This window comes from Phaenicophaeus curvirostris, chromosome 1 (assembly GCF_032191515.1).
Source record: "Phaenicophaeus curvirostris isolate KB17595 chromosome 1, BPBGC_Pcur_1.0, whole genome shotgun sequence".
In the NCBI taxonomy this organism is placed as follows: Eukaryota; Metazoa; Chordata; class Aves; order Cuculiformes; family Cuculidae; genus Phaenicophaeus; species Phaenicophaeus curvirostris.
Window position 1 is genome coordinate 136,829,733 of NC_091392.1, and position 20,165 is coordinate 136,849,897.

The 20,165-nt window shown below is 39.8% G+C and overlaps 1 protein-coding gene across 2 annotated transcripts; it reads right to left on the reverse strand.

Moving 5' to 3' along the window:
• Positions 1-440: 440 nt before the first annotated feature.
• Positions 441-17,774, reverse strand: GYG2 (glycogenin 2). 2 transcript variants are annotated; one of them, XM_069875448.1, is made up of 9 exons: positions 17,694-17,774; positions 11,877-12,018; positions 10,102-10,276; positions 9,289-9,451; positions 8,607-8,733; positions 7,863-8,085; positions 6,573-6,713; positions 4,759-4,869; positions 441-2,880 (listed from the first exon to the last, which is right to left on the reverse strand). In XM_069875448.1, exons 1-9 carry the CDS (start codon positions 17,698-17,700, stop codon positions 2,719-2,721), a joined length of 1,251 nt encoding a protein of 416 aa, XP_069731549.1. In that variant the 5' UTR covers positions 17,701-17,774; the 3' UTR covers positions 441-2,718. The 2 variants fall into 2 exon arrangements, with proteins under 2 accessions (XP_069731549.1, XP_069731557.1); XM_069875456.1 differs by lacking the exon at positions 4,759-4,869.
• Between the last annotated feature and the right edge of the window lie 2,391 nt (positions 17,775-20,165).

Here is a 20,165-nt window from a genome sequence, read left to right on the forward strand (position 1 = left end):
TTTCTGGGCCGCAAGCACACACTGCCAGCTCATGCTGAGCTTCCCACTCATCAGCACAGTCAAGTAGCTCTTCAGAGCTACTCTCCGTCCATTCTCTGCCCGGCCTGTAATTGTGCTTGAAGTTGCCCTGACCCAGGTGTAGGACCTTGCACTTGGCCTTGTTGAACTTCACGAGGTTCACATAGGCCCACCTCTCAAGTCTGTCAAGGTCCCTCTGGATGCAATAAGCCAATTACTAGCCCTTGTGCTTATTCAAGAAATGATAAATCTTGTAATTATGTATGTCTGCAGAAATAATTATAACTCACAATTTTTAATTCTGCTCTGCTGGTAGTGCTAACATCTCAAAAAAAATTTAATAAAATTTAAAAAGCACATTAAAGTAACCAGTCACAAATAATACTCCCCAGCACAATAAAAAAAAAACCTGTAACCCCGCATCATCTGACAAGCACGTGACTTCATACATCCTTTCCATTTGTATTTTATTTCCATGACATGAACATACTACATCTATTTGCAAAACATTGTATAATCCACACATAATCCATTTAACACATCAGCACTTTCAAATGTATTCCATGACAGCTCCTTTTACTACATTCATATGTCTATTTCAAAACCTTTCAGTTACTGATTTCATGTCAGTAATTTTTCTCCCATGAGCTAATTAACGTGTCCAGTAAGACCTAATAGTTACTGTAAAAAGTACAGGTGCCTGAAGCATGAGTTCACATTGTTGACTAGAGTTTTATACAGTCTTTAAAAACTGTTCGAAATACATTAATGATAATGCTTACAAAACAGAGAACTTCCTCTGCTGTAATCTCCACACACTGCTGCACTGGGCCATACACAAGGTACAATGCACCTACCTGTGTTAACATGTGAAGATTATCTACTCGGAAGAGGCAGGCTCTTGAGAGTCCCTTTATGATCAATGGAGACAACGAGAAGAATCGTCTTAAGAACATCTCTCTCTCTTTCTCTGACTTCAGAGACCCTAAACATCTAACTTGAACTAGAAGCCTTGAATTCAGCAGACCCACCAAATTCCCATTTTAGGAGTGCTTAGAATAAATGAGAAATAAAGAACTAGATAAAATCAGAAACACCCCACAAAAGTAAAAGCAAATACATTATTGTGAACATTAGAAAGCCATTCTAAAATACTCAAAGGATATTTTTGGTTCCTTTAGGGGACCTTTTGACTCTGGTGTTCCTTTCCTAATTTGAGCAAGTCATTCACTACCCTCCATCCTTTTCCGAGGGAGCAAAAAGAAACAAAAATTCCTTCCCTCTCAGCCTTCCTTTGCTCTAGATGCTACTGGAGAAAATCTCTCTTATGCATAATGCTACATCATTTTTTAAACAGAATTCTCAAGTTATTTTCTTAGGTATATCTGTACCAAAATTGGTGACATATTAAGACTGAAACATGTTTCAAGTCCTGCATCAGGACTTTACAAAATCAGTCCTTTACAACTTTAAAAGTTCAGCCCTGCAGAATTCATATTCTAATATGGAGTGGCATCAATAACTGTGTCAAATCTGTTAACACGTTAGCATGCGTGTCAAGCTTTTTTTTTTTTCAAAAAGTGTTACTTTTTCCATGTTTATTAAGACAAACTTTCTGAGATGAGACAAATATATTTACCTAAATTCACAAAGCAATCCCCCATAAATTTACTTAATATAATGGAGACTCATCAGCAGATTTTTTCAGGAACTACACTCAGATTTATTAGTTCCCACACTGCTATTGTTTAAAAGACCATCAAAGGGTTGGTTTACTAAAACAAGTGCCAATTGTGCTTTCAGTCACACTCAAACTGCCTGCAATTTGGGGCAACCGTGCTAAATGAGAACACCTTAGCCAACTGCAGTTTGGGGTACTGTAAACAAATTGATATAAAGCACCAGAAGGTTTACACCATAGTGTCAGCATTGCTTCCTCTGACTCTGCAACTCTGAATACGCAAGTAAAGTTAACATTATTTTAAAAAAATCCAACAGTATCCTATAGCAATAAAATAAAAGGTTAACATTACCAGTCTATCTTAAGCATTTTATACCACTCTGGTAATGAAGCTAAACAGCTTCCTATATAGTCCCTATAGGGAGAACATCCACTAGTGATCTTAGACAAAATCTGAATTTCCTTTACTCCTAAGCATACTTTAAAAGTTTTGTTGCAGAGTCCCGTCAGGCCAGGATTTAATATCCTCACTTTTTTCTTATATTGAAGTCTACATTATGGCTGCCTTAAAAGTGTTAACTGGGTTTCAAGAACAAGGTTTTCACTGAAATAGTTTTATATATAGTTTATATTTCTAAAAATACTTCTGAAATAATCTGAACTTGTGAAATAATCTAAACTTCCAACATATTTCAAACTCATGGCTGTTTCTGGAGAATGCCACGGGAAGTGGCAGGGAGGAGGGACAAATATGAAAGTTAAAACTCAGAGGGTACTATTCATTATACTTGAGAAGGCACTAGGGGGAACAATGAAAATGACATGCATAACAATAAAGATGAGGCACAGAACTGAAAAAACAGAAGTCTACACTTGTTAATATTTCCCCAAAATATATGAGGATCCATATCTACCTCTTTAACTTTGGTGTCAAATGAACTATGAAGACAGCCAAGTATTCAAGGATTACATTTATAGAAGAAACATAGATCATGATGGGAATTAGAGTACACTCTATATTAAAGTAAAAATGCATCCAATTTCCTTTTGATATGTTCAAAAGCATCTTTCCCCATATAGTCCATGCGCCCTTCCTCCCATTTTCTCCGTTCCTCTTCCGGCCTTATTTCTTCTGGTTTGAAGTTAATGGACAGCTCCAAAATGGAATGGGCAACCTCATCCTGTGGGAAGCAGAACAGTAGGAAAACAGTCATTGGGTTATTCTCATTTCAGTGCTGTGAAGTTTAATCTTAAATGTCAAACTTCATCTTTCTACAGTCCCAGTTAAAACAATAAAACAAACTATTCAAATATTAATTCTTGTTTTGATAACGTGACCTCGTTTTCTCATGGTTTTACTACTTGTCGTGGCATCTTTAAACATACTAAATGTTTATTTCGCTTAACTCAGATCTTGATAAACTCATCAGCAACACAATGACAGTATTACAAATACAGCCTGTTCAGAGAAGAATATTTCACACAATAAAGTGTAACCATGGAGACCAAAAGTTGCGCAGATAAAACAGGCTTTCATATGAACATAAGTTCCAGGAATTTTTGGTCATTTGTTTTAAATCATCTCCAGCGAGATCAGTAGTATTTAGCAGATGTGAGGTACATTACCAATATAAATTAAAAGATTGACACTATTCATTATAACGCTAACTAGTTCATTTTGAACGACAGTACAAAGTTGTGAAGTCCAATGCAAGATCTAATTATCATAAGTGTACAAATGCAAGATGTGTTATTAGTGATAACTCCAAGCACGTGGAAGAAAAACTGTGTCCATGATTGACCAATGCCAGTAAAACTGGAACATCTCAACAATTATAACCAGTATTAAAGATGAAATATAAAAGCACTAATCAAGGCAGCTACCGAAAGCCTACTTTCAGTAGCTACTCCAAGAGGCTCCAAGGCGAGGAACTCATCTCACATTATAAACAAAACTGAAATCAAGCAGAATGGCCTTCACATTAAGTCCTCACAAATTCAATATAGAAATGTTTCAGAATAAAACCTACTGGGCAGGAATCAGTGGCTGAAACTGCCTAAATGTCCTGGAATATCATCACAGCTGCCAATTACAGTGGATAAGGCATAGGACTTGTGCAAGACCCGCATCTACAGACCAGGTAAGGTACTTCAAACAGCCAAGATAACACTGTATGCTTAGGCAACTGCATCTTTCCATATGTATCTCCACCTGAGTCCCAATCTGTACACAATTTTAAACATGAATAAACACTCTGAAGAGCATGTTTGCTCCTTTTATATGCAAATATGTAACAATACTTGGTATTTAATTTTTAGGCTGCTTATATACATACTGCAGTAATCCATGAAGATTTCTTTCTTTACCATTGGCAAGACTTACCAACAGCTTTGGATGTCATTAACAAGAAAACAAGAATCATCACAGTTTTAGAAATCAAGAATTTTAGCTGGAGCCCAGATAGCCCTGGCTGCACAAGAGCTACGATTTAACCTACAGTTTTACTTCTCAGTCTTCAAATATTTCATTGTGGTGCTTCACAATCATACAAAAGACAACATTAGGAAAATGGCAGTGTTGTGTACCTTACAAGACACAAGTCCTTGACAGTGTGTCACTCCCATCAGTGCCAAGTCAGGCACCGCTGTCACACTGCCCACAGAGAAATGCAGTGGTCCATGCCCAACTCACTGTACATTCATTTTCCACTTGGTTGGGAACATCACTTCAGTAGGTAAAAAAAACACCCCAAAACACAACCTAAAAACCCAAGCAGCTTTGTTTGTATTAGTACCGGAGGCCAAAATTAACAACATGCATTTATTATTTGGAGGCTAGCACAGGAAAATATTCATTTAAAAACGTCCAGTTTTTAAATGAAAACTAGAAAAGGATCATATCCCATTATTGGAAGCAGTTAAGGGATTACATAGCTAAAAGTTTAAAGAATTTATTTGCATATTGCATCATAATTAGTTGAGTTTTCCCAAAATGACGTTGTCAGCAAAGACATGCATGCAGTTATCAACAGATATGCTATGCAGAATGCTACATGTACCAGTTCTGAAGTTTCCTGAAATGAAGGATGAAATACGAGTTGTTCTGAAGGTCTGTCAGACTCGGAGAGCTGGACATGAGAACTGCTTTGTTCAGCTTCACATACAGGTTGCTAAAATACAGTCACTGAGGTTTTATTAGGGGATTATTTTTTCACAGTTTCCTTATCATGAGAATGATACAATACAAACCGATTTCAGTGTTGGGGTAGGAGAAAGCAGTGGATTGGATGAAAACGAACAAAACACATTATCACCAAGGACAAAATTCATCTCATCCAGCTTTAACTATCAAAACAGCATTGAATTTAAGCTCCTGCTATAATCAATCTAGGATAAGTACCTCCGGAGGGCAGCTCTTCTCATCTTAAAATTGACAACCACCCTTGAACCTTTCTTCAGTGACTACAGAAAAAGCCTGGAAAGCTAGCTTACAGTAGATGTCTATCACTCACAAGGCCAAACTTCAATGAGAAAAATCTCATCTTCGAATAATAGCTGGCTCTATAACTCCTGAACTTTTATATGTATCGAACAAGAACAGAACACTGTGTTCCAAAACAAAGGTAAACCGGCCTGTTCCAAAAATACTGCCCCAAATATTTGCCTTTGCCAGATATCAAATACAAATAAGTAGACAGACCCCATTCTGAAGTCTCTTCCACCGAAACCAAAACAGTTCCACAAAACTACTGAAGCTTGAAGATAAACAAGCTGGAATGATGGTGTTCCTAAATAAGAAGGGTATCAGGCTATTAATTTCCAATTAATACAATCTTCTGATAAACCAATCCTAACGTACTGAAATTATAAAATAAAAATTAATTTGAATGATGCTACTTTAAGTGAGCATTATGATTTGTGTACCCCAGACAAATACCTTGAAAATCAGTCTCTATTTGTTTTGAGTATTTCAAATGGAGACTGATGCATGAGGCACACAAGATAAGAATAACATACTTGCAAAGGATGTTTTAAGTTCAAGAGATGGAAGGTTTGCAGTTTTCCTTCAGCTCCTCCACACTCAGGGTGGAAAAGAAAGGAAGGAAAGCTACAGTTTTACTTTATGGGGTAAATATAGTCTAAAGGGATGAAGGATTGAACATAATAAAAACTGTCTTCATCTTACTCGAGAGTAATCCGCAAGTTACAACAGATGGCATTAGAACACTGATTTTATTTTCACTCCATTGTACCTTGCTATATTGTCATTTATCATACAACACACAATGACTTTCACTTGTAGAAACATTGTGCTCTTATGTCCAGCTTAATTTCACTATAAAATAAGGAGAGTCAGTGCCACAGAAACACCCAAATAGAAACACACAAATACAAGAAGGGAGAAAAAAATGTTCATCAGTGTATTCTTTTAAGGCAATCTGTGCCCAAATCACAGAAATTTGTATAAAGTTTCCCAAGTCAACACTTCTGGAAAAAAACCCAGTGATTTCTACAGAGGAGTGACAGAAAAAAATCTAGTTTAAAATACATTAATTCACAAGACTATTAACATTCAAAAGATTACTTTGGCAACAGATTTATTTTATATTATGCTTTAATAAGTACCTAACAACTTTCAGTAGGCAATCTCCTCATAAAATTCAATGAAAACATTCAGCCTCCAGACACATCATGCACACGTGACTAAAGATTAAAGAAAATAAGACTATTTCTGCTGCTAGCAAGAAAATTGAATAGCTAGAGCTAAATCAAAGAAGATATCATCTCCCAGATCAGCAGTTTAATTTAAAAATCTCAGTTTAGTATACTATTTCACTTTGTTATTGTGTACAGTAATGTACAATATACTTACAGCTTTGAAAGTGAGTTCCTCAGGTGAATATACTGTGGGATGCATTTCATACGTCTGCTCTGGAGGCACAGGCATTTGCAGTGAATTGGCCACATAAGGACTGACCTTTTTCAGTGTAATTTCAACTCCATTGAAAGTGTGCTAACAAAAACAAGAACATCTCACCACTGAAACACAATTTTGCAGGAAATTAGTATCTCATTTACAACAGTTTCACTTCCTTACAGGGATTTCAACATTAAATGAATAAGTAAATATGTTTAAAAAAAAAAAATTGTGGTCCCAGATTCAGAGCATGTTGCTATTCAGATTTTTGCATTCATGTGTATGCCAGCATTGTCAGGAGGTATATCTACCCTCACGTTACTGTAGCTGAAATATTTCTTTACTGCACAATGTCTTAAAAATTAAGACATGTTAAAGTATGAGATCAAAACCAAGCCATTCCCTTCCTCTGCTTTCCAATTTGCAATGAGTTTAACAAACCAAATTCCTCTCTGAAGCATTGATGGTAATTTTCCAACTCATCTTATGGGATCATGCAATTAGCTCAATGATGGTAATAGTCTAATATTAAAAAAGTATTACTAAAATATTTATATATATGCATAAAAGCAATCTAAATTGTCATGTTTGGATACAAAATTAAAAATTGTACTTCTAAGCATTACTTTATGCTGCTGTTCTCCAAGTAGACATCTATTTATCAACAGATTTCTTTCATTCTATTCATGGAAACCCTACATTTCTGCATTTCCTTTCTAGAAGAAAAAAAAAAGGGCAAAGGCTTTAAATGCTTGTTAACATAGGAGTATTGTATAAAACATCCTGAAATGCAATTAACATTGTCTTTGCAAATCTGATTTCTTTGCTATGACCCTCATAAAGCAAGGTACAATTCAGTTATGAAAAAGCATATTTTACTATAGTTGAAGGGTCAGTTTGATGGTCTACATCAGCTTAGCTTCAAAAAGTCAAAAGCGCTCATTTCATAGCCAGATATCACTTTTTCTGGCAAATTTGTACCATGCTTTGTGTTTAATTTGCAGAATCCATATACATACATTCACACAGAAATACTTCATCAATTAAGAAGCAGGCTTGGGGAAATCTTTAGAAATAGTACTAAAAATCCTTTCTAAACTGCTCAGTTTAATGCTTCTGGAAGCAATCACTGCCAATACCAATCAACAGATAATTTACTTCCCCATATAATTGATTCCTTTAGCAAAAAAATACTTCATTTTTGTTATGATTCCAGCATACTCCCACTGACTCCTTATTAGTTACCTTGCATTCCTCAGATTCTGATTCTTCCATCTTTTGAAGTTTTTCTAACAAAGGCAATACACTGGCACTGTATATATTCCACCAGAGGGCAAGAAATGACAGCTGATGAAAAGATCCAGAGGTGGTGCCATCCTGCATAACTCTCTTTGTTTGAAGGTTGTATTTGTAGTTCCAGGGCTTTGTTGCTCCCAAGAAGTGAACAACTTTGGCATCTCTACCAAAACTGTAGAGATTAAACATACAGGTCTATACATTAAATATTTTTTTTAGTCCAAATAAACTGCTAAAGAAATGTGCTTACTCTCACTAGTGAAGTAATTTTGGCATTTTGCAACAGTGACACACTCAATATGAGTTTTGTTTCACAGAACAAGCTAAGAAATTGTTTAAAAAAATTAAAACCCCCAATTGTTTCCCACAGAACTGACATGAAAAAAAAAAAGGAACAAATTTCAAAGTAAAGTTGTAAGAACATAATTCTAAAGTAATCTACATTTTTTCAAATACGAGAAAAGCTTCACTGAAACAACATATGTGACAATGTAACCAACTCTGGGACTCTCTCTGTCCAGATGCAAGATATTCGTATTGTACTTAAGCTTTTACAGCATGATTTTTATATAACACTATTTGTGACTAATGTAGTTTATAATCAACAGAATATGCCATTATTATCCTCTCTTATAACAGAATGTTTGTTTACAAACTAGAGGTTTACATTCAGTCAGAAGCGTTGCTACTTACTGATTGAAAGCAGGAACATAGGTGTACACAGCATTGCTGCTTAAGTTATAGAGGAAAGGTAAGTGTTTGCCAATATCTGCTGTTGCCCAGTTGCTGAAGAAGCTATTCAACAAGCCTTGATCACCCCCTAAAGAATGTATAAAACAGTATTATCATAATCATGCATAGACTCAAACTTACATCAAAATTTCACATCCAAGGATGGGAGTGAGACTGGTGTGTTCATGGGACTGCACCTTGGACTTGACAATATGGCCACATGAGCAGGTACAAGTGAATAATACCTGATCAATTCCGATGCAAGTTCAGTATAAATGGAGTCCTATTGTAATATATGAAGAAAGAAGTAGGTAAGGGTTTGGGTCTCTCTCAGAGCAGAAGGCTGAAGATCAGTTGTATTTCTCTCTCCTAAACCAGACAGCAAAATTAAAACTTACTGAGTGACACTCAGACACAACGTCCCTTCGTTGCCCTTTTCTGGGAAGCACAGTCCACGGTAAGTCAATGGGTCTTAAGCACTGTGTAAGAGGCACCTTCATTTTTTGTGGGGGCACAATTACATAAAGCCTAGAGAACTCCTGCTTTCCTCCATTCTGCTAGATAGCATGGAAGCTTTTGAAAAACAGCTTACTGAGAAGGAATCTTATGTTCTCCACTTCATCTCTTATGCCTTGCCCCTTACCATCAAAGCTGCCATGTTCAGCAGCAAACTGGAGCAGTAGGTTGTAAGTTTTCAAAGAAGGTCGGAACACAAATACGCCGCTATTAAAGCAGTCAGGCCAGCCAGAATCAGGAGCTGCTGAAAACTCTTCTCTATCAAATAATTCATCAACATTGCAAAGTACCTTAGAGAAAGTAGGAAAAAAAGGAAAATTGTTCGAGCAAAAGTTTTTCTAGAACATGAGTATCTAAATCAGCACCAAGTGAGTAAACTGACACATTGGGCAAATACATAGCTTGCAATGCATAAAAACAGTGGCAAGGCAAAATATGCTAGGGTTAAGAACCTCCATGTTTAATATAATAAGGTAACATTAATTGTGGTTCTCTGTGATTTCTCTGATAAAAAGCACAAATCCTGTGAAATTATTTCATGAGCCTCAGAGACCCTCCGGAGGGTCCCTTTAATTATTCTAACACACCATATTTCCATTTTAAAACTGGTCTGCCTTTCTAACCAGAATAAGTCCAAATTAAAGTATATGATACAGATCTATTTTAAACATCTGCCAGAAGCCTATTTGCATAGAGTGTGTTTGTGATATCTTTTGAGGACAGCCCTGAAGCTACTCTCAACATAAGTTTAATTTCTGTGCAGCCAGCAAAACCGTGAGCATTGCCAAAACATGCCAGCTGGAGCTGCTGTGACCTTGTGACCAACAGTAAATCTGGTCACTTCATAGGCCAGTAGGCTGCCTGACGAGGAAGCATCTCACACTCTTGAGTAGCAATTTAAGACAGACACAAACACTTCTACAGCTCCCACTCTACTTACTAAAGTGTCTGCATCCATGAAGACACATTTGCTATAATGAGTAAGAGTCCAGCAGCGAAGCTTGGTGAAGGTTACACCCAGTTCTGGCCTCTGCATCAGAGCCAAATGGACTGAGTCAGCGCTGTCAAGCACATCCACCTCGATTACTTCATCAAACACGCTGCGGAGGACAGACCTACCAGAGTGAGCAGTGGAGAGAAAGAAGGGAATTTATAGAGGTTCATCAGAGTTCACTTCTGGCATGAAAACAGTGACACACAGTACAACATTTCTTATGACAATAACAAAGACTAGATTGATTGGTTAGAATGAGAAGTCAAAAGTGAAAAGCCCTCATAAACAGCCTGCTGAAGTGGCAGCTATCAATCAGGCCATAAACTATCACCTCTTCCATTACAGGATCAGCAGATCTCAAAAGTGACAGGTGCTGTATGGAGTGGAAAGCAATCCTTATTTTTAGTTACTTAATCTCCTACAGAAACACAGAGATTCAAGCAGCTTTCTTCCTGCACAATACCTCTGAAGAACAGCACCCCACTGTGTTTCCTGTGCACTGTGCAGGATGTGGCACGCACTGACAGCCCAGCCATTTGCACCTATTACGCCCATACAAAAGCAGCTTCTAGACTGCACCTCTTGAAACGGGCAATACACACTTGCTCACTACTACAAATCACCTCAAATGAAACTTACAGGAAGACATCCTTTTTCTACGCATGCCTTTCATGAGAATTCTATAGGTGATATTGAAGTAGGTAATTCTCCTTCCAGACATCAGAAAGAAGTCTTTTAAACACATTATACTATTAACTATGAAGTCCTGGATGTCAAACACAGAAAAAGAAAACCTTGTGCTGATTTTCTGGATTTCAGAGTTATTAAAAATATATATCATAAAGGTTTTTTCCCACTGAATGGGAACAAAAATCCTGATGGACTTTATATCCATCCAGGTATCAAATGTATACAGTATAGTGTTCCAAGAAAATCCATACTTTAAAAAGCCTGTAAAATCAGATTTCTGTACATGTAATCACATCAAAAAATGGTAAAATATGTTTCTTGAGCCAGATGCATTGCAAACACTTTCACATGACATACAGAAATCAGGAGCTTGCATACTTCCTAAGCCATAGTGGAACTAAGAGTTTCAGTAGCTATGGCATGGTATGTTTCTTCTAATAAGCAACATAGTCCCCCAAATAACAAGGCTTGAGTTCACCAGATCTAACAAGATTTCTATACATGACATTCTGTAGTGACTGTAGAATCACGACTGAAATTGGAAAGTGTTTAAAATAAAAAAAAAAACAGCAAAAATACATATTTCTTTAATCAAGACAGCTGTGGACCAATATTTTAAGATTAGTCATCCAAAACTGTGTTCCTAAGGTTTCTGGAGAGTTCCGAGGCACAGGTGGTTACATTTCTTGCTCTTTCTAAAAGAGGAACACTTTGAGGGTGAGGGGAACATTAGTGTCTTTATTTACTCTCAAAAGCAAGACAGTGAAACCTTAGTTCCAAAACTTTCAGCTTATGTCCCCAACTATGAGCTTAAGACAACTTCTACCCACAAGCCCTACATCTGCAAGTGAATTCTTTTTAGGCTTATGTTCTTAATCATGGATGTTATTTGAGACTCCTTTCAGAAATCACTAGCCAAAGGGGAGCTTCTAGACATAATGCTGTGAAATCCACAGGAAGCCTATTAAAATCTTTCATGCTGTTGTTTATTCTTGCACATTATCACCCTCCAAAAATACATGAATCCTTACCTCATCCCACTGGAAACCTCTGGTGTAATTAGCACTACCAATTTTCTAGATGTCGTATGGTTCCTCAATGACTGTCCGAGAACCAGAGCACCTTGACAGTACACATCATCAGTAGCAAGGGTCACAAAGGCTTGATCCGTTACTGTGAGGAAATATTCAGAAGAGTCACTGCTACAGCTTTGACATAAGCTCTTTTGGCAGGTTCCTACAATCTCCCTCCTCCAGCTAACCAACAGGCTGCGGTTTATAACAACCTGCAGCTCCTGTGATAAGCTCTTTTCTTTCTCTAACTCCCCCAGAAGACTCAATTGAATAGAAAATCCAGTGAATATGACAGCAGAACGTATGCTTCTGAATTTTACTATTTTTTTGTCAGCCTGATTTACATAACAACAGGCACAAAGTTTGTGAATTACCTTTAGACAAATAATTCCTCAAGTCTTACTGACCAAACACAATGCCAATCAAGAAAAACTCACTCTATAAACATTTAGATTTTACATTTAACTAACATAGTATAATACAATCTATATGAAAAAAACCCCCAGGATGTTAAGTACTAGGCAGAAATGCCTGTCTTTCTGTGACCTCACCAAATTAGCCCAACAGGCATTATTCTTTCCTCTGTCCTCTTTGTACTGGAGTAACTGATGCTGGCTGAACAAATGCAGAGAAATTGCTACAGAGATTTGTACACCTCCCAGAAGCTATGGATCCCCACCTCAACTTACTCCAAGAAAATCAGGAAAGAGGGGAAACATGGGGGAAAAAAATAAAAAAAACAAAGCAAGCCACACTCCTGTACAATAGCACACATTTATGCATTTTGTAGAAATACCAGGCCTGTAGTGGTATCATTAGGGGCTGATTCTTCAGCTCTGCCCTCTGACAGAACCACCATTATGGGGATTCTCCAGGGGAGAGACAGAACCTATGATTCAGAAAGGTGAACAGCATTCTCAGAGCAGAAGGAAGACCTCAGCTTTCGAGGCTGCAAAATTAACCAGAAGATGATGAGCAGGTCATTGGGATGAGGGCAATTCCACTGAGCTCTACACACCCTCCTTAAATACTTACGTTGAACTACTTGTTTAAAACCACCATCATCTTAAGGGTCAAGCAATTATGTTAAATAAATTAAAGCCACCAAACAAAAACACTGTCATACAGTTTCCAGGCTCTGTGAAAGATACAAGGAAAGAATCCCACAGAACTAGTTGCAGAGAGCCCCTCAAATGACCTCATGGCTGCCTCAGCCACAGCATGCCAAAATTAACGAGTTCAAACCTCTAACCTAACATTAAGGTATGCAGTGAAGTATGGTTGGTATCAGTGAGAAGCTCTCAGGTAGTAAGTATTTTCATATTTCATGTTCTCCAAATCCAGAGGAAGTTACAGACCTACTGGTGTACTGTCTTCTCCCCCACTTTTTTTCTCTACCTCCCACTCATCTCCTGCCAGGCTTGAGTTTGAATCAAGCACGTACACCTTATGTTTGCTGACATTGCCACAGATCCCTGCACCTCAGGAGAAACCCAGTAGCGCTAAACTTGGCCAAAAAACCTAAGAGTCATTCATCCAGACTTAGAATAGTCTCAGATCCCTCAAGTAGGCAAACTCCAATGATATTTTCAATAACAATTTCAAGAAGAAACAAATAAAAAAAAGGAGCTTTCAAAATCTCCCATTACCAAACAGCTCAAGCAAATTATGGGCATTCCAGAAAACAATGAATAAGGATTTGCTTACATGGAGTGGTTTAAAAGGACAGTTGTTCAATAAACTGCTCCTACTGCAGTTTTCCAAAAGGTTAAACGAATAAATATAAGCATACAAAAAAAAAAAAACCCAAACCAAACAAAAAAACACTGAAGGCTACTTCAGCAATAAAATTATTCTCAAAAGATGCAAAGACTCAGCAAAGAAAAGCACTTTTGTGTTAGGCAACAGGCATTTTAGCCAAGTAGAGGTAATAAAACAACTACTGAGAGGAACATGGGAGGTAGGTCAATACAAAAATCAAACTGTGAAATGAGTGGAAGTTTAAATCTTCAAATACCGTTTTAAATAACAACCACAAAACTGAATGCATAATCTTCTTATTGCTTCTGCAGATTATTTTCGCTACAGAAGTTGAATCTTCACATAAGTAATACATCTATAAATAAACAAGCTGCTCATCAAATAGTTCAGCAAGTTTGTAAAGCAAATTACCACATACTACATATGCTTTCATGCCCTGTACCTGTCAGGCTAAAGTTGCTCAAGGAAGCAAACTGCCAAACAAATAGAACTTCTAAGAAACTCTCACACAATAAAGAAACAATAATCATCTCTCTGAAGAATCAGATGTGGGATACGTATTACAGCCTTTTTAACAGAGTGAATAATTACAGAGACAATTAAAGGGATGATCAAATATCGACTGAAAAATGCAAAATTCAAATATTTCTGATACAAAGTATGTCCTAGATATTTTAAAACCATACTAGGGCATCCCTAATCCATTAAGGATCCATAGGCTGTTTTAAATAAAAAAAAAAAATTATCATCACCTGTTCTTTGATGTAATCCTTGTTTTCAAGGAAAAAGTATACTTGACTTACATAGTTTATAATATTCTTTATAACTTCATCTCTATAGATAAATACTTTATTTTTATAACTGAAAACTAAGGATCAGATTCTCATATAAATTTGTAAAAGTAGATTGTTTACCTGAAAGTTCCTATTTAACTGAAATTAAGGACAATGTGGCATTACAACAGCTAATGTACACAGGGTTTCACTCACTGACTTCAAACTGAAAAAGAAGATTTGCTCTTTTACGTTTTAAAGCCAAAGGTTTAGATATTTAAATTCATTTGTATTGGATTTTTTATAAGTGTCAAGTGTAGCTTTATGGATTTCTTTCAGTTCTTTGCACTGAATTACAATACAATTTTCCATGGAAAACACCTAGTGTGAACAGCAGGAAGTTTTCAAGAAAATTGTTTTCAAGCTATGGAGCCCTCTGGCTAACAACATTGACTCTCAGTGAGTTATGAGAAAAGTAAGCATATGATTAGACTCACATTAAAACTACATCACATGAATTTACAAATCTGGTCATTTCTCTTGTCTGGGTTACCACACAGCACATGAAGATGCAAATTTAGAAATCACTATAATCAGCAGCAGCACCTAACAACAGTTTCTCAGAACAAACCAAAGATTTTCAAGCTGATAACTTTAGTGAGTTACTTTAGAACCTGCTCTGCAGCTACAGATAGCAACACAGAAAAGACAGCAAAAGTAATGTGAATCACTACAGTCAGTAGTGATTTCATGTGAAACTTGTTACAATTCATTTAGCCATGATTACCAACTTCTTATGCTACTTAAAGTGGCAGTAGTACCTCTGACAACACTGCCAGAGGCAAAATTCTTCAATAGGCCTGAAAACCAATTCTGGGGCAGCTAAAAGCTTAACTTAGAATCCCAGCTAGCAAGCAGACAGGGTGGTGTTCACTTTGATGTTCAAAGAAAAAAGAGAGAAAGTGAACAGGCACCAGATACCCGCTGAGAATCAGGAATGACTCATAACAACAAACACTGAATGAACCGAATGCACCTGACAGCTTCAAGACAAGTTTAAGTAGAATGCGGTCTGGTTTTTCCAACTAGAAATAGCTTTTTAAACATATTTCAGTCCTTCTTCTGATAGATGGAGGAAGGATGAATGTACTCTAGCTGTGGATCCTAGAGTAACAATTCAAATTTGCCGAGTTGCCCACTCCAAAATTGCTGCAGAAGACTAGAGAGTCATATGCTACAAGTTTCCTACACGCATACTCTGAATAACACATTGGCATCCTTTGCGTAAAAATAAGAATATATAAACCGATAGTTAAAAGCCTCCAACAGGCTGGTGAGGTGCCCAGGATGCACCGCCCTTCATACTAATCAACACTGTCTCACTGCTTCCTTAAATTCCAGATTCCTCCCTGGTACCATCTGTTGCTCCTTTGTCACCTCCCTGCTTCTACCTCAGACGCAATCTGCAGGACAGTCAGGCTGCAGTCTGGACCTGTGCCCGCTGAGCCTGAAGCACCTTCCTGAAACCCCGAGCAACAAGGACACAATGCAGCCTCAAATCACATAATGTTTTCTAACCACTGTTTTGTTACTCCCCCTCCCACACACAGGTCCCTACGCATCTTCCCCCAGAAGCAAGACTCGGTGAATATGTGTTAGACTGCTGCAAAGATAAAGATAGCAACAGGCCTTCTCACTTCTCTGACCTAGCACATTCATACCAGAAGCAGTTGGAATAGAAAGCTCCACTCCAGGTGTCACCCACAACCTCCAAAGCAGTCAAGAAGTATTTTAAGTAGGTACAATGAATAATGATGTCAGACAATAACTTATGTCAGACAACCAGCAGAAATTATTATGCAAGTTTTCAGCAAAGAGCCCATTCTTGCCATAGTAAACAAATGGCAGCTGGCCATTTTAATTCCCATGCTTCCTCAGCTTGGATCCAGCGGTAGAAACATTTACGTTATTTATGGCACAACCAACATCTTTACACAAATCTTTTTATAACAGAATATAAATTGACATTTAATGGCATGAAATATTTCTCTTGGTCCAACAAGTTCTGTCTGAGCCTAAATCAAATTCTCTCTTACCCTTTATTAAAACAATACTAAACGTTAGTAGACCGGTTTGCAACCTTTAGCTTGGAAGGCTACAGAAAGAGGACTTGTTTCTCATTTATGTAGTTTTTACTATCTGTCTTTCCATTAAGAACAGCTACGTTCTGCTTCAAGACCCTGAAATTTTGTTATTCAACAGTCAGTAAATGCTCTTTATGAAAAACCAAATGCCACAATATGCAAATAATCATCACATATAGCTCACAAAATGAGTTCAGACACAGTAACAAACCAGTTCAGAAAAAAATTATTAATAACTGCTTAAGCAATCCAAAGACAGCACAGGGACTTGATACATTATGTTGAGTATTTCCAGTCTTTCCACCTTTCTTTCAAGAAAAAAAAAAAACTACTGAAACAAATCCATAATCCTTCTATTTGCATACTCCTTTTCTGCATCCGCCTGCAGGGCTGAGGTTCTGCATACATTAACCCTGGATCCACCAGGCCAAATACCCGAGAAGTTATGCCTGCCGTACCCTTCAAAAGGTTCAACAAACCCAACTTCGGGAGCTGCCGCTAAACTTTTTTCCCTCGGTTTTGAGAGAATGTTCAATAGACGCAGCGGCACCTGCACCTGATCAGGGAGGTGGTTGATTCACCTTCCCTGGAGGTGTTTAAGGGACGGGTGGACGAGGTGCTGAGGGCCATGGTTTAGTGATTGATGGGAATGGTTGGACTCGATGATCCGTGGGTCTTTTCCAACCTGGTGATTATATTCTATGATTCTATTCTAGTTTATGACGGAAACCGGTCCCTCGGCAGCTTTAAGGATAACTGAGTAAAACCAGCGCTGGAAGAAGGAACAGGGGAAGGGTTTCTCCGACTCTTCTGATGCTGAGGGCGCCCACCCCAGCCCGCCCCCCTGCAGACCCACCAGGAACGCCCGCCGAGGCCCGGCCAGGCCAGCCTTGTACGTGCGAGCAGGACGCGTGAAGGAGTTTAGCTCCTTCATCAGCCGGGCGGCTTAAATCCTAATCTGAGGCTGCTAATTACGGCACCACCGCGCCAGCAGCGGAGACCCCAGCCCGGACCGGGGTGCGAGGAGGGAGCGGGCGGCGGGGAGGACGCGGGAAGAGCAGGAGAAGGAGCAGGAGCATCCCTGCGGCGCTACTCACCGGGCATGGTGCGGGGGGCACGGCGCCCGCCGCCTCCGCCTCGCCTGCTCGCGGGATTAAAGCCTCTTTTCTTGCTGAAGGAGGTCGCGGGTTGACTTACACTCGCCGAGGCTCCCTCGCACGGCGGCTGCGGGGGGGATCGCCCCGGGGGAAGGCGGGCGGGAGCCGCGGGGCCGGGCGCCGGCTTCACGGCGAGGGGAGCATCCTCCCCCCTTCGCCCCCCGCCCGCCGCCCCGCGCGCGCCCCCTGGCGGCGCTGCCCCTACATTGGCCACCGGGAGGCAGCGCCGCCACCCCGCCCGACCGGCAGGGGGCGGCAGAGAGCGGCCGGGAGGGAGGGGCTGCGGGAGCCGCGGCCGGGCGGCCCGCGGGGGGGCGTCGGCGCCTTTGGGGGGGGCGGCTGGGGGTGGGGGAGAGGCCTTGGAGCGCAGGCAAAATGACTCCGGAGTGGCTTGCGGTGGCCCAGATAAATGGGATTCACCGCCAGCTGAGGAATCACAGAATCATAGAATCACCATGTTGGAAAAGACCCACAGGATCAGAGTCCAACCATTCCCATCAATCACTAAGCCATGACCCTCAGCACCTCATCCACCCGTCCCTTAAACACCTCCAGGGAAGGTGACTCAACCCCCTTGCTGGGCAGCCTCTGCCAGTGCCCAATGACCTTTTCCGTGAAAAATTTTTTCCTAATATCCAGCCTAAACCTCCCGTGGCACAGCTGGAGGCCATTCCCTCTCATCCTGTCACTTGGGAGAAGTGACACCCTCCCCTCCACAACCTCCTTTCAGGTAGTTGTAGAGAGCAATGAGGTCTCCCCTCAGCCTCCTGCAGGCTAAACAACCCCAGCTCTCTCAGCTGTTCTTCATAAAACCTGTTCTCCAGCCCCCCTCACCAGCTTCGTTGCTCTTCTCTGGACTTGCTCCACAGCCTCAACATCCTTCTTCATTGAATCATTAAGGTTGGAAAAGTCCTTTTAAGACCATCAAGTCCAACCATTAGCCAAGCACCACTGTGCCTACTAAACCACGTCCCTAAGTGCCACATCTACACATCTCTTTGAACACCTCCAGGGATGGTGACTCCACAACTCGCCTAGGCAGTCTGTTCCAATTTCGGTAAAAATAAATTTCCTACTATCCAATCTAAACCCCTGCTGGCACAACCTGGGGCCGGTTCCTCTTGTCCTGTCACTTGTTACTTGGCAGAAGGTACTAGTACCCACATCACTAAAACCTCCTTTCAGGCGGTTCTAGAGAACAAAAAGGTCTCCCCTCACCCTCCTCTTTTGCAGGCTGAACAACTCCAGCTCCCTCAACCGCTCCTCATAAGACTTGTGCTCCGACTGCTCCACCAGCTTCATTGCCCTTCTCTGGACATGTTCCAGTGCCTTAATGTACCCCTTGTAGTGAGAGGCCCAAAACTGAATGCAGTACCTCATAACTTACCTGAAGCAACCATAACCCCTACAGGCTCACACAGTCTGGCAACTTGTTACCCAGATAAATAAATTAATGTTTTCAGAAAGCTTGTGCTATTCAGAGTGCTATATGTATTCTCATATATATCTATATCAACATCCATGTAGTCACAAAGTATATTTTTGCCAGTAACTTAGAAATGAGGTAACCATTGCATGTAATTCATAGACTCATAGAATAGTTTGGGTTGGAAGGGACCTTAAAGATCATTTTGTTCCAACCCCTCTGCCATGGGCAGGGACACGTCCCACTAGATCAGGCCCCATCCAACCTGGCCTTGAACACCTCCAGGAATAGGGCATCCACAACTTCCTGGGCAACCCATTCCAGTGCATCACCACTCTCATGATGAAGAAATTCTTCCTTATGTTAAGCCTTAATCTGCCCCTCATCCTATCAGTACGAGCCTTTGTAAACAGTCCCTCTCCAGCTTTCCTGTGGGCCCCCTTCAGGTATTGGAAGATCGCTATTTGGTCTCCTCGGATCCTTCTCCAGGCTGAACAACCCCAGCCCTCTCAGCCTGCCCTTGTATGGGACGTGCTCCAGCCCCGCAAAGTCTCTGCAACATAGTTTTAGGTTGACGTGGTTCAGCTGAGGCATTTTTGTGTTAAACTGTTCTGGGAACATCAGTAACTACTTAGCAGAGGACAACAATTTAAGACAGTATGCCACTGAAGAAAAGGCATATATCACTCAACTCTTACATTTAAACCTTTATTTCCAACAATCTGCAAATTGTCAATGCTGCCACTCCAAGCTGCAGAGGATGTCATTGCTTTAGTAGTGGCAAGGCTTTTAAGGAAGGAAGAACATAAATGCATAGGAAATCAAGCTTTACTTATACCACAGAAACAAAATTCTCAGGAAATATGTTCATCGTGCTTACATAAACAGATCAACTAAACAATGTGCTTAGGAGTAGCAAGATCACTGTTGCAGATAATTTCACTGGGAGATCTATTTCAGTTGGAGGATTTCATAATCAACAAAAG

Bases quoted from the DNA above. Each gene is read 5' to 3' on its own strand.
- GYG2 (XM_069875448.1), bottom strand. The intron at 10,277-11,876 runs GTAAGGATTCAT...TCACTCTGGTAG, and splicing joins GAGGTTTCCAGTGGGATGAG to GTCTGTCCTCCGCAGCGTGT. The intron at 4,870-6,572 runs GTAAGTATATTG...ACTGTATTTTAG, and splicing joins AGGAACTCACTTTCAAAGCT to CAACCTGTATGTGAAGCTGA.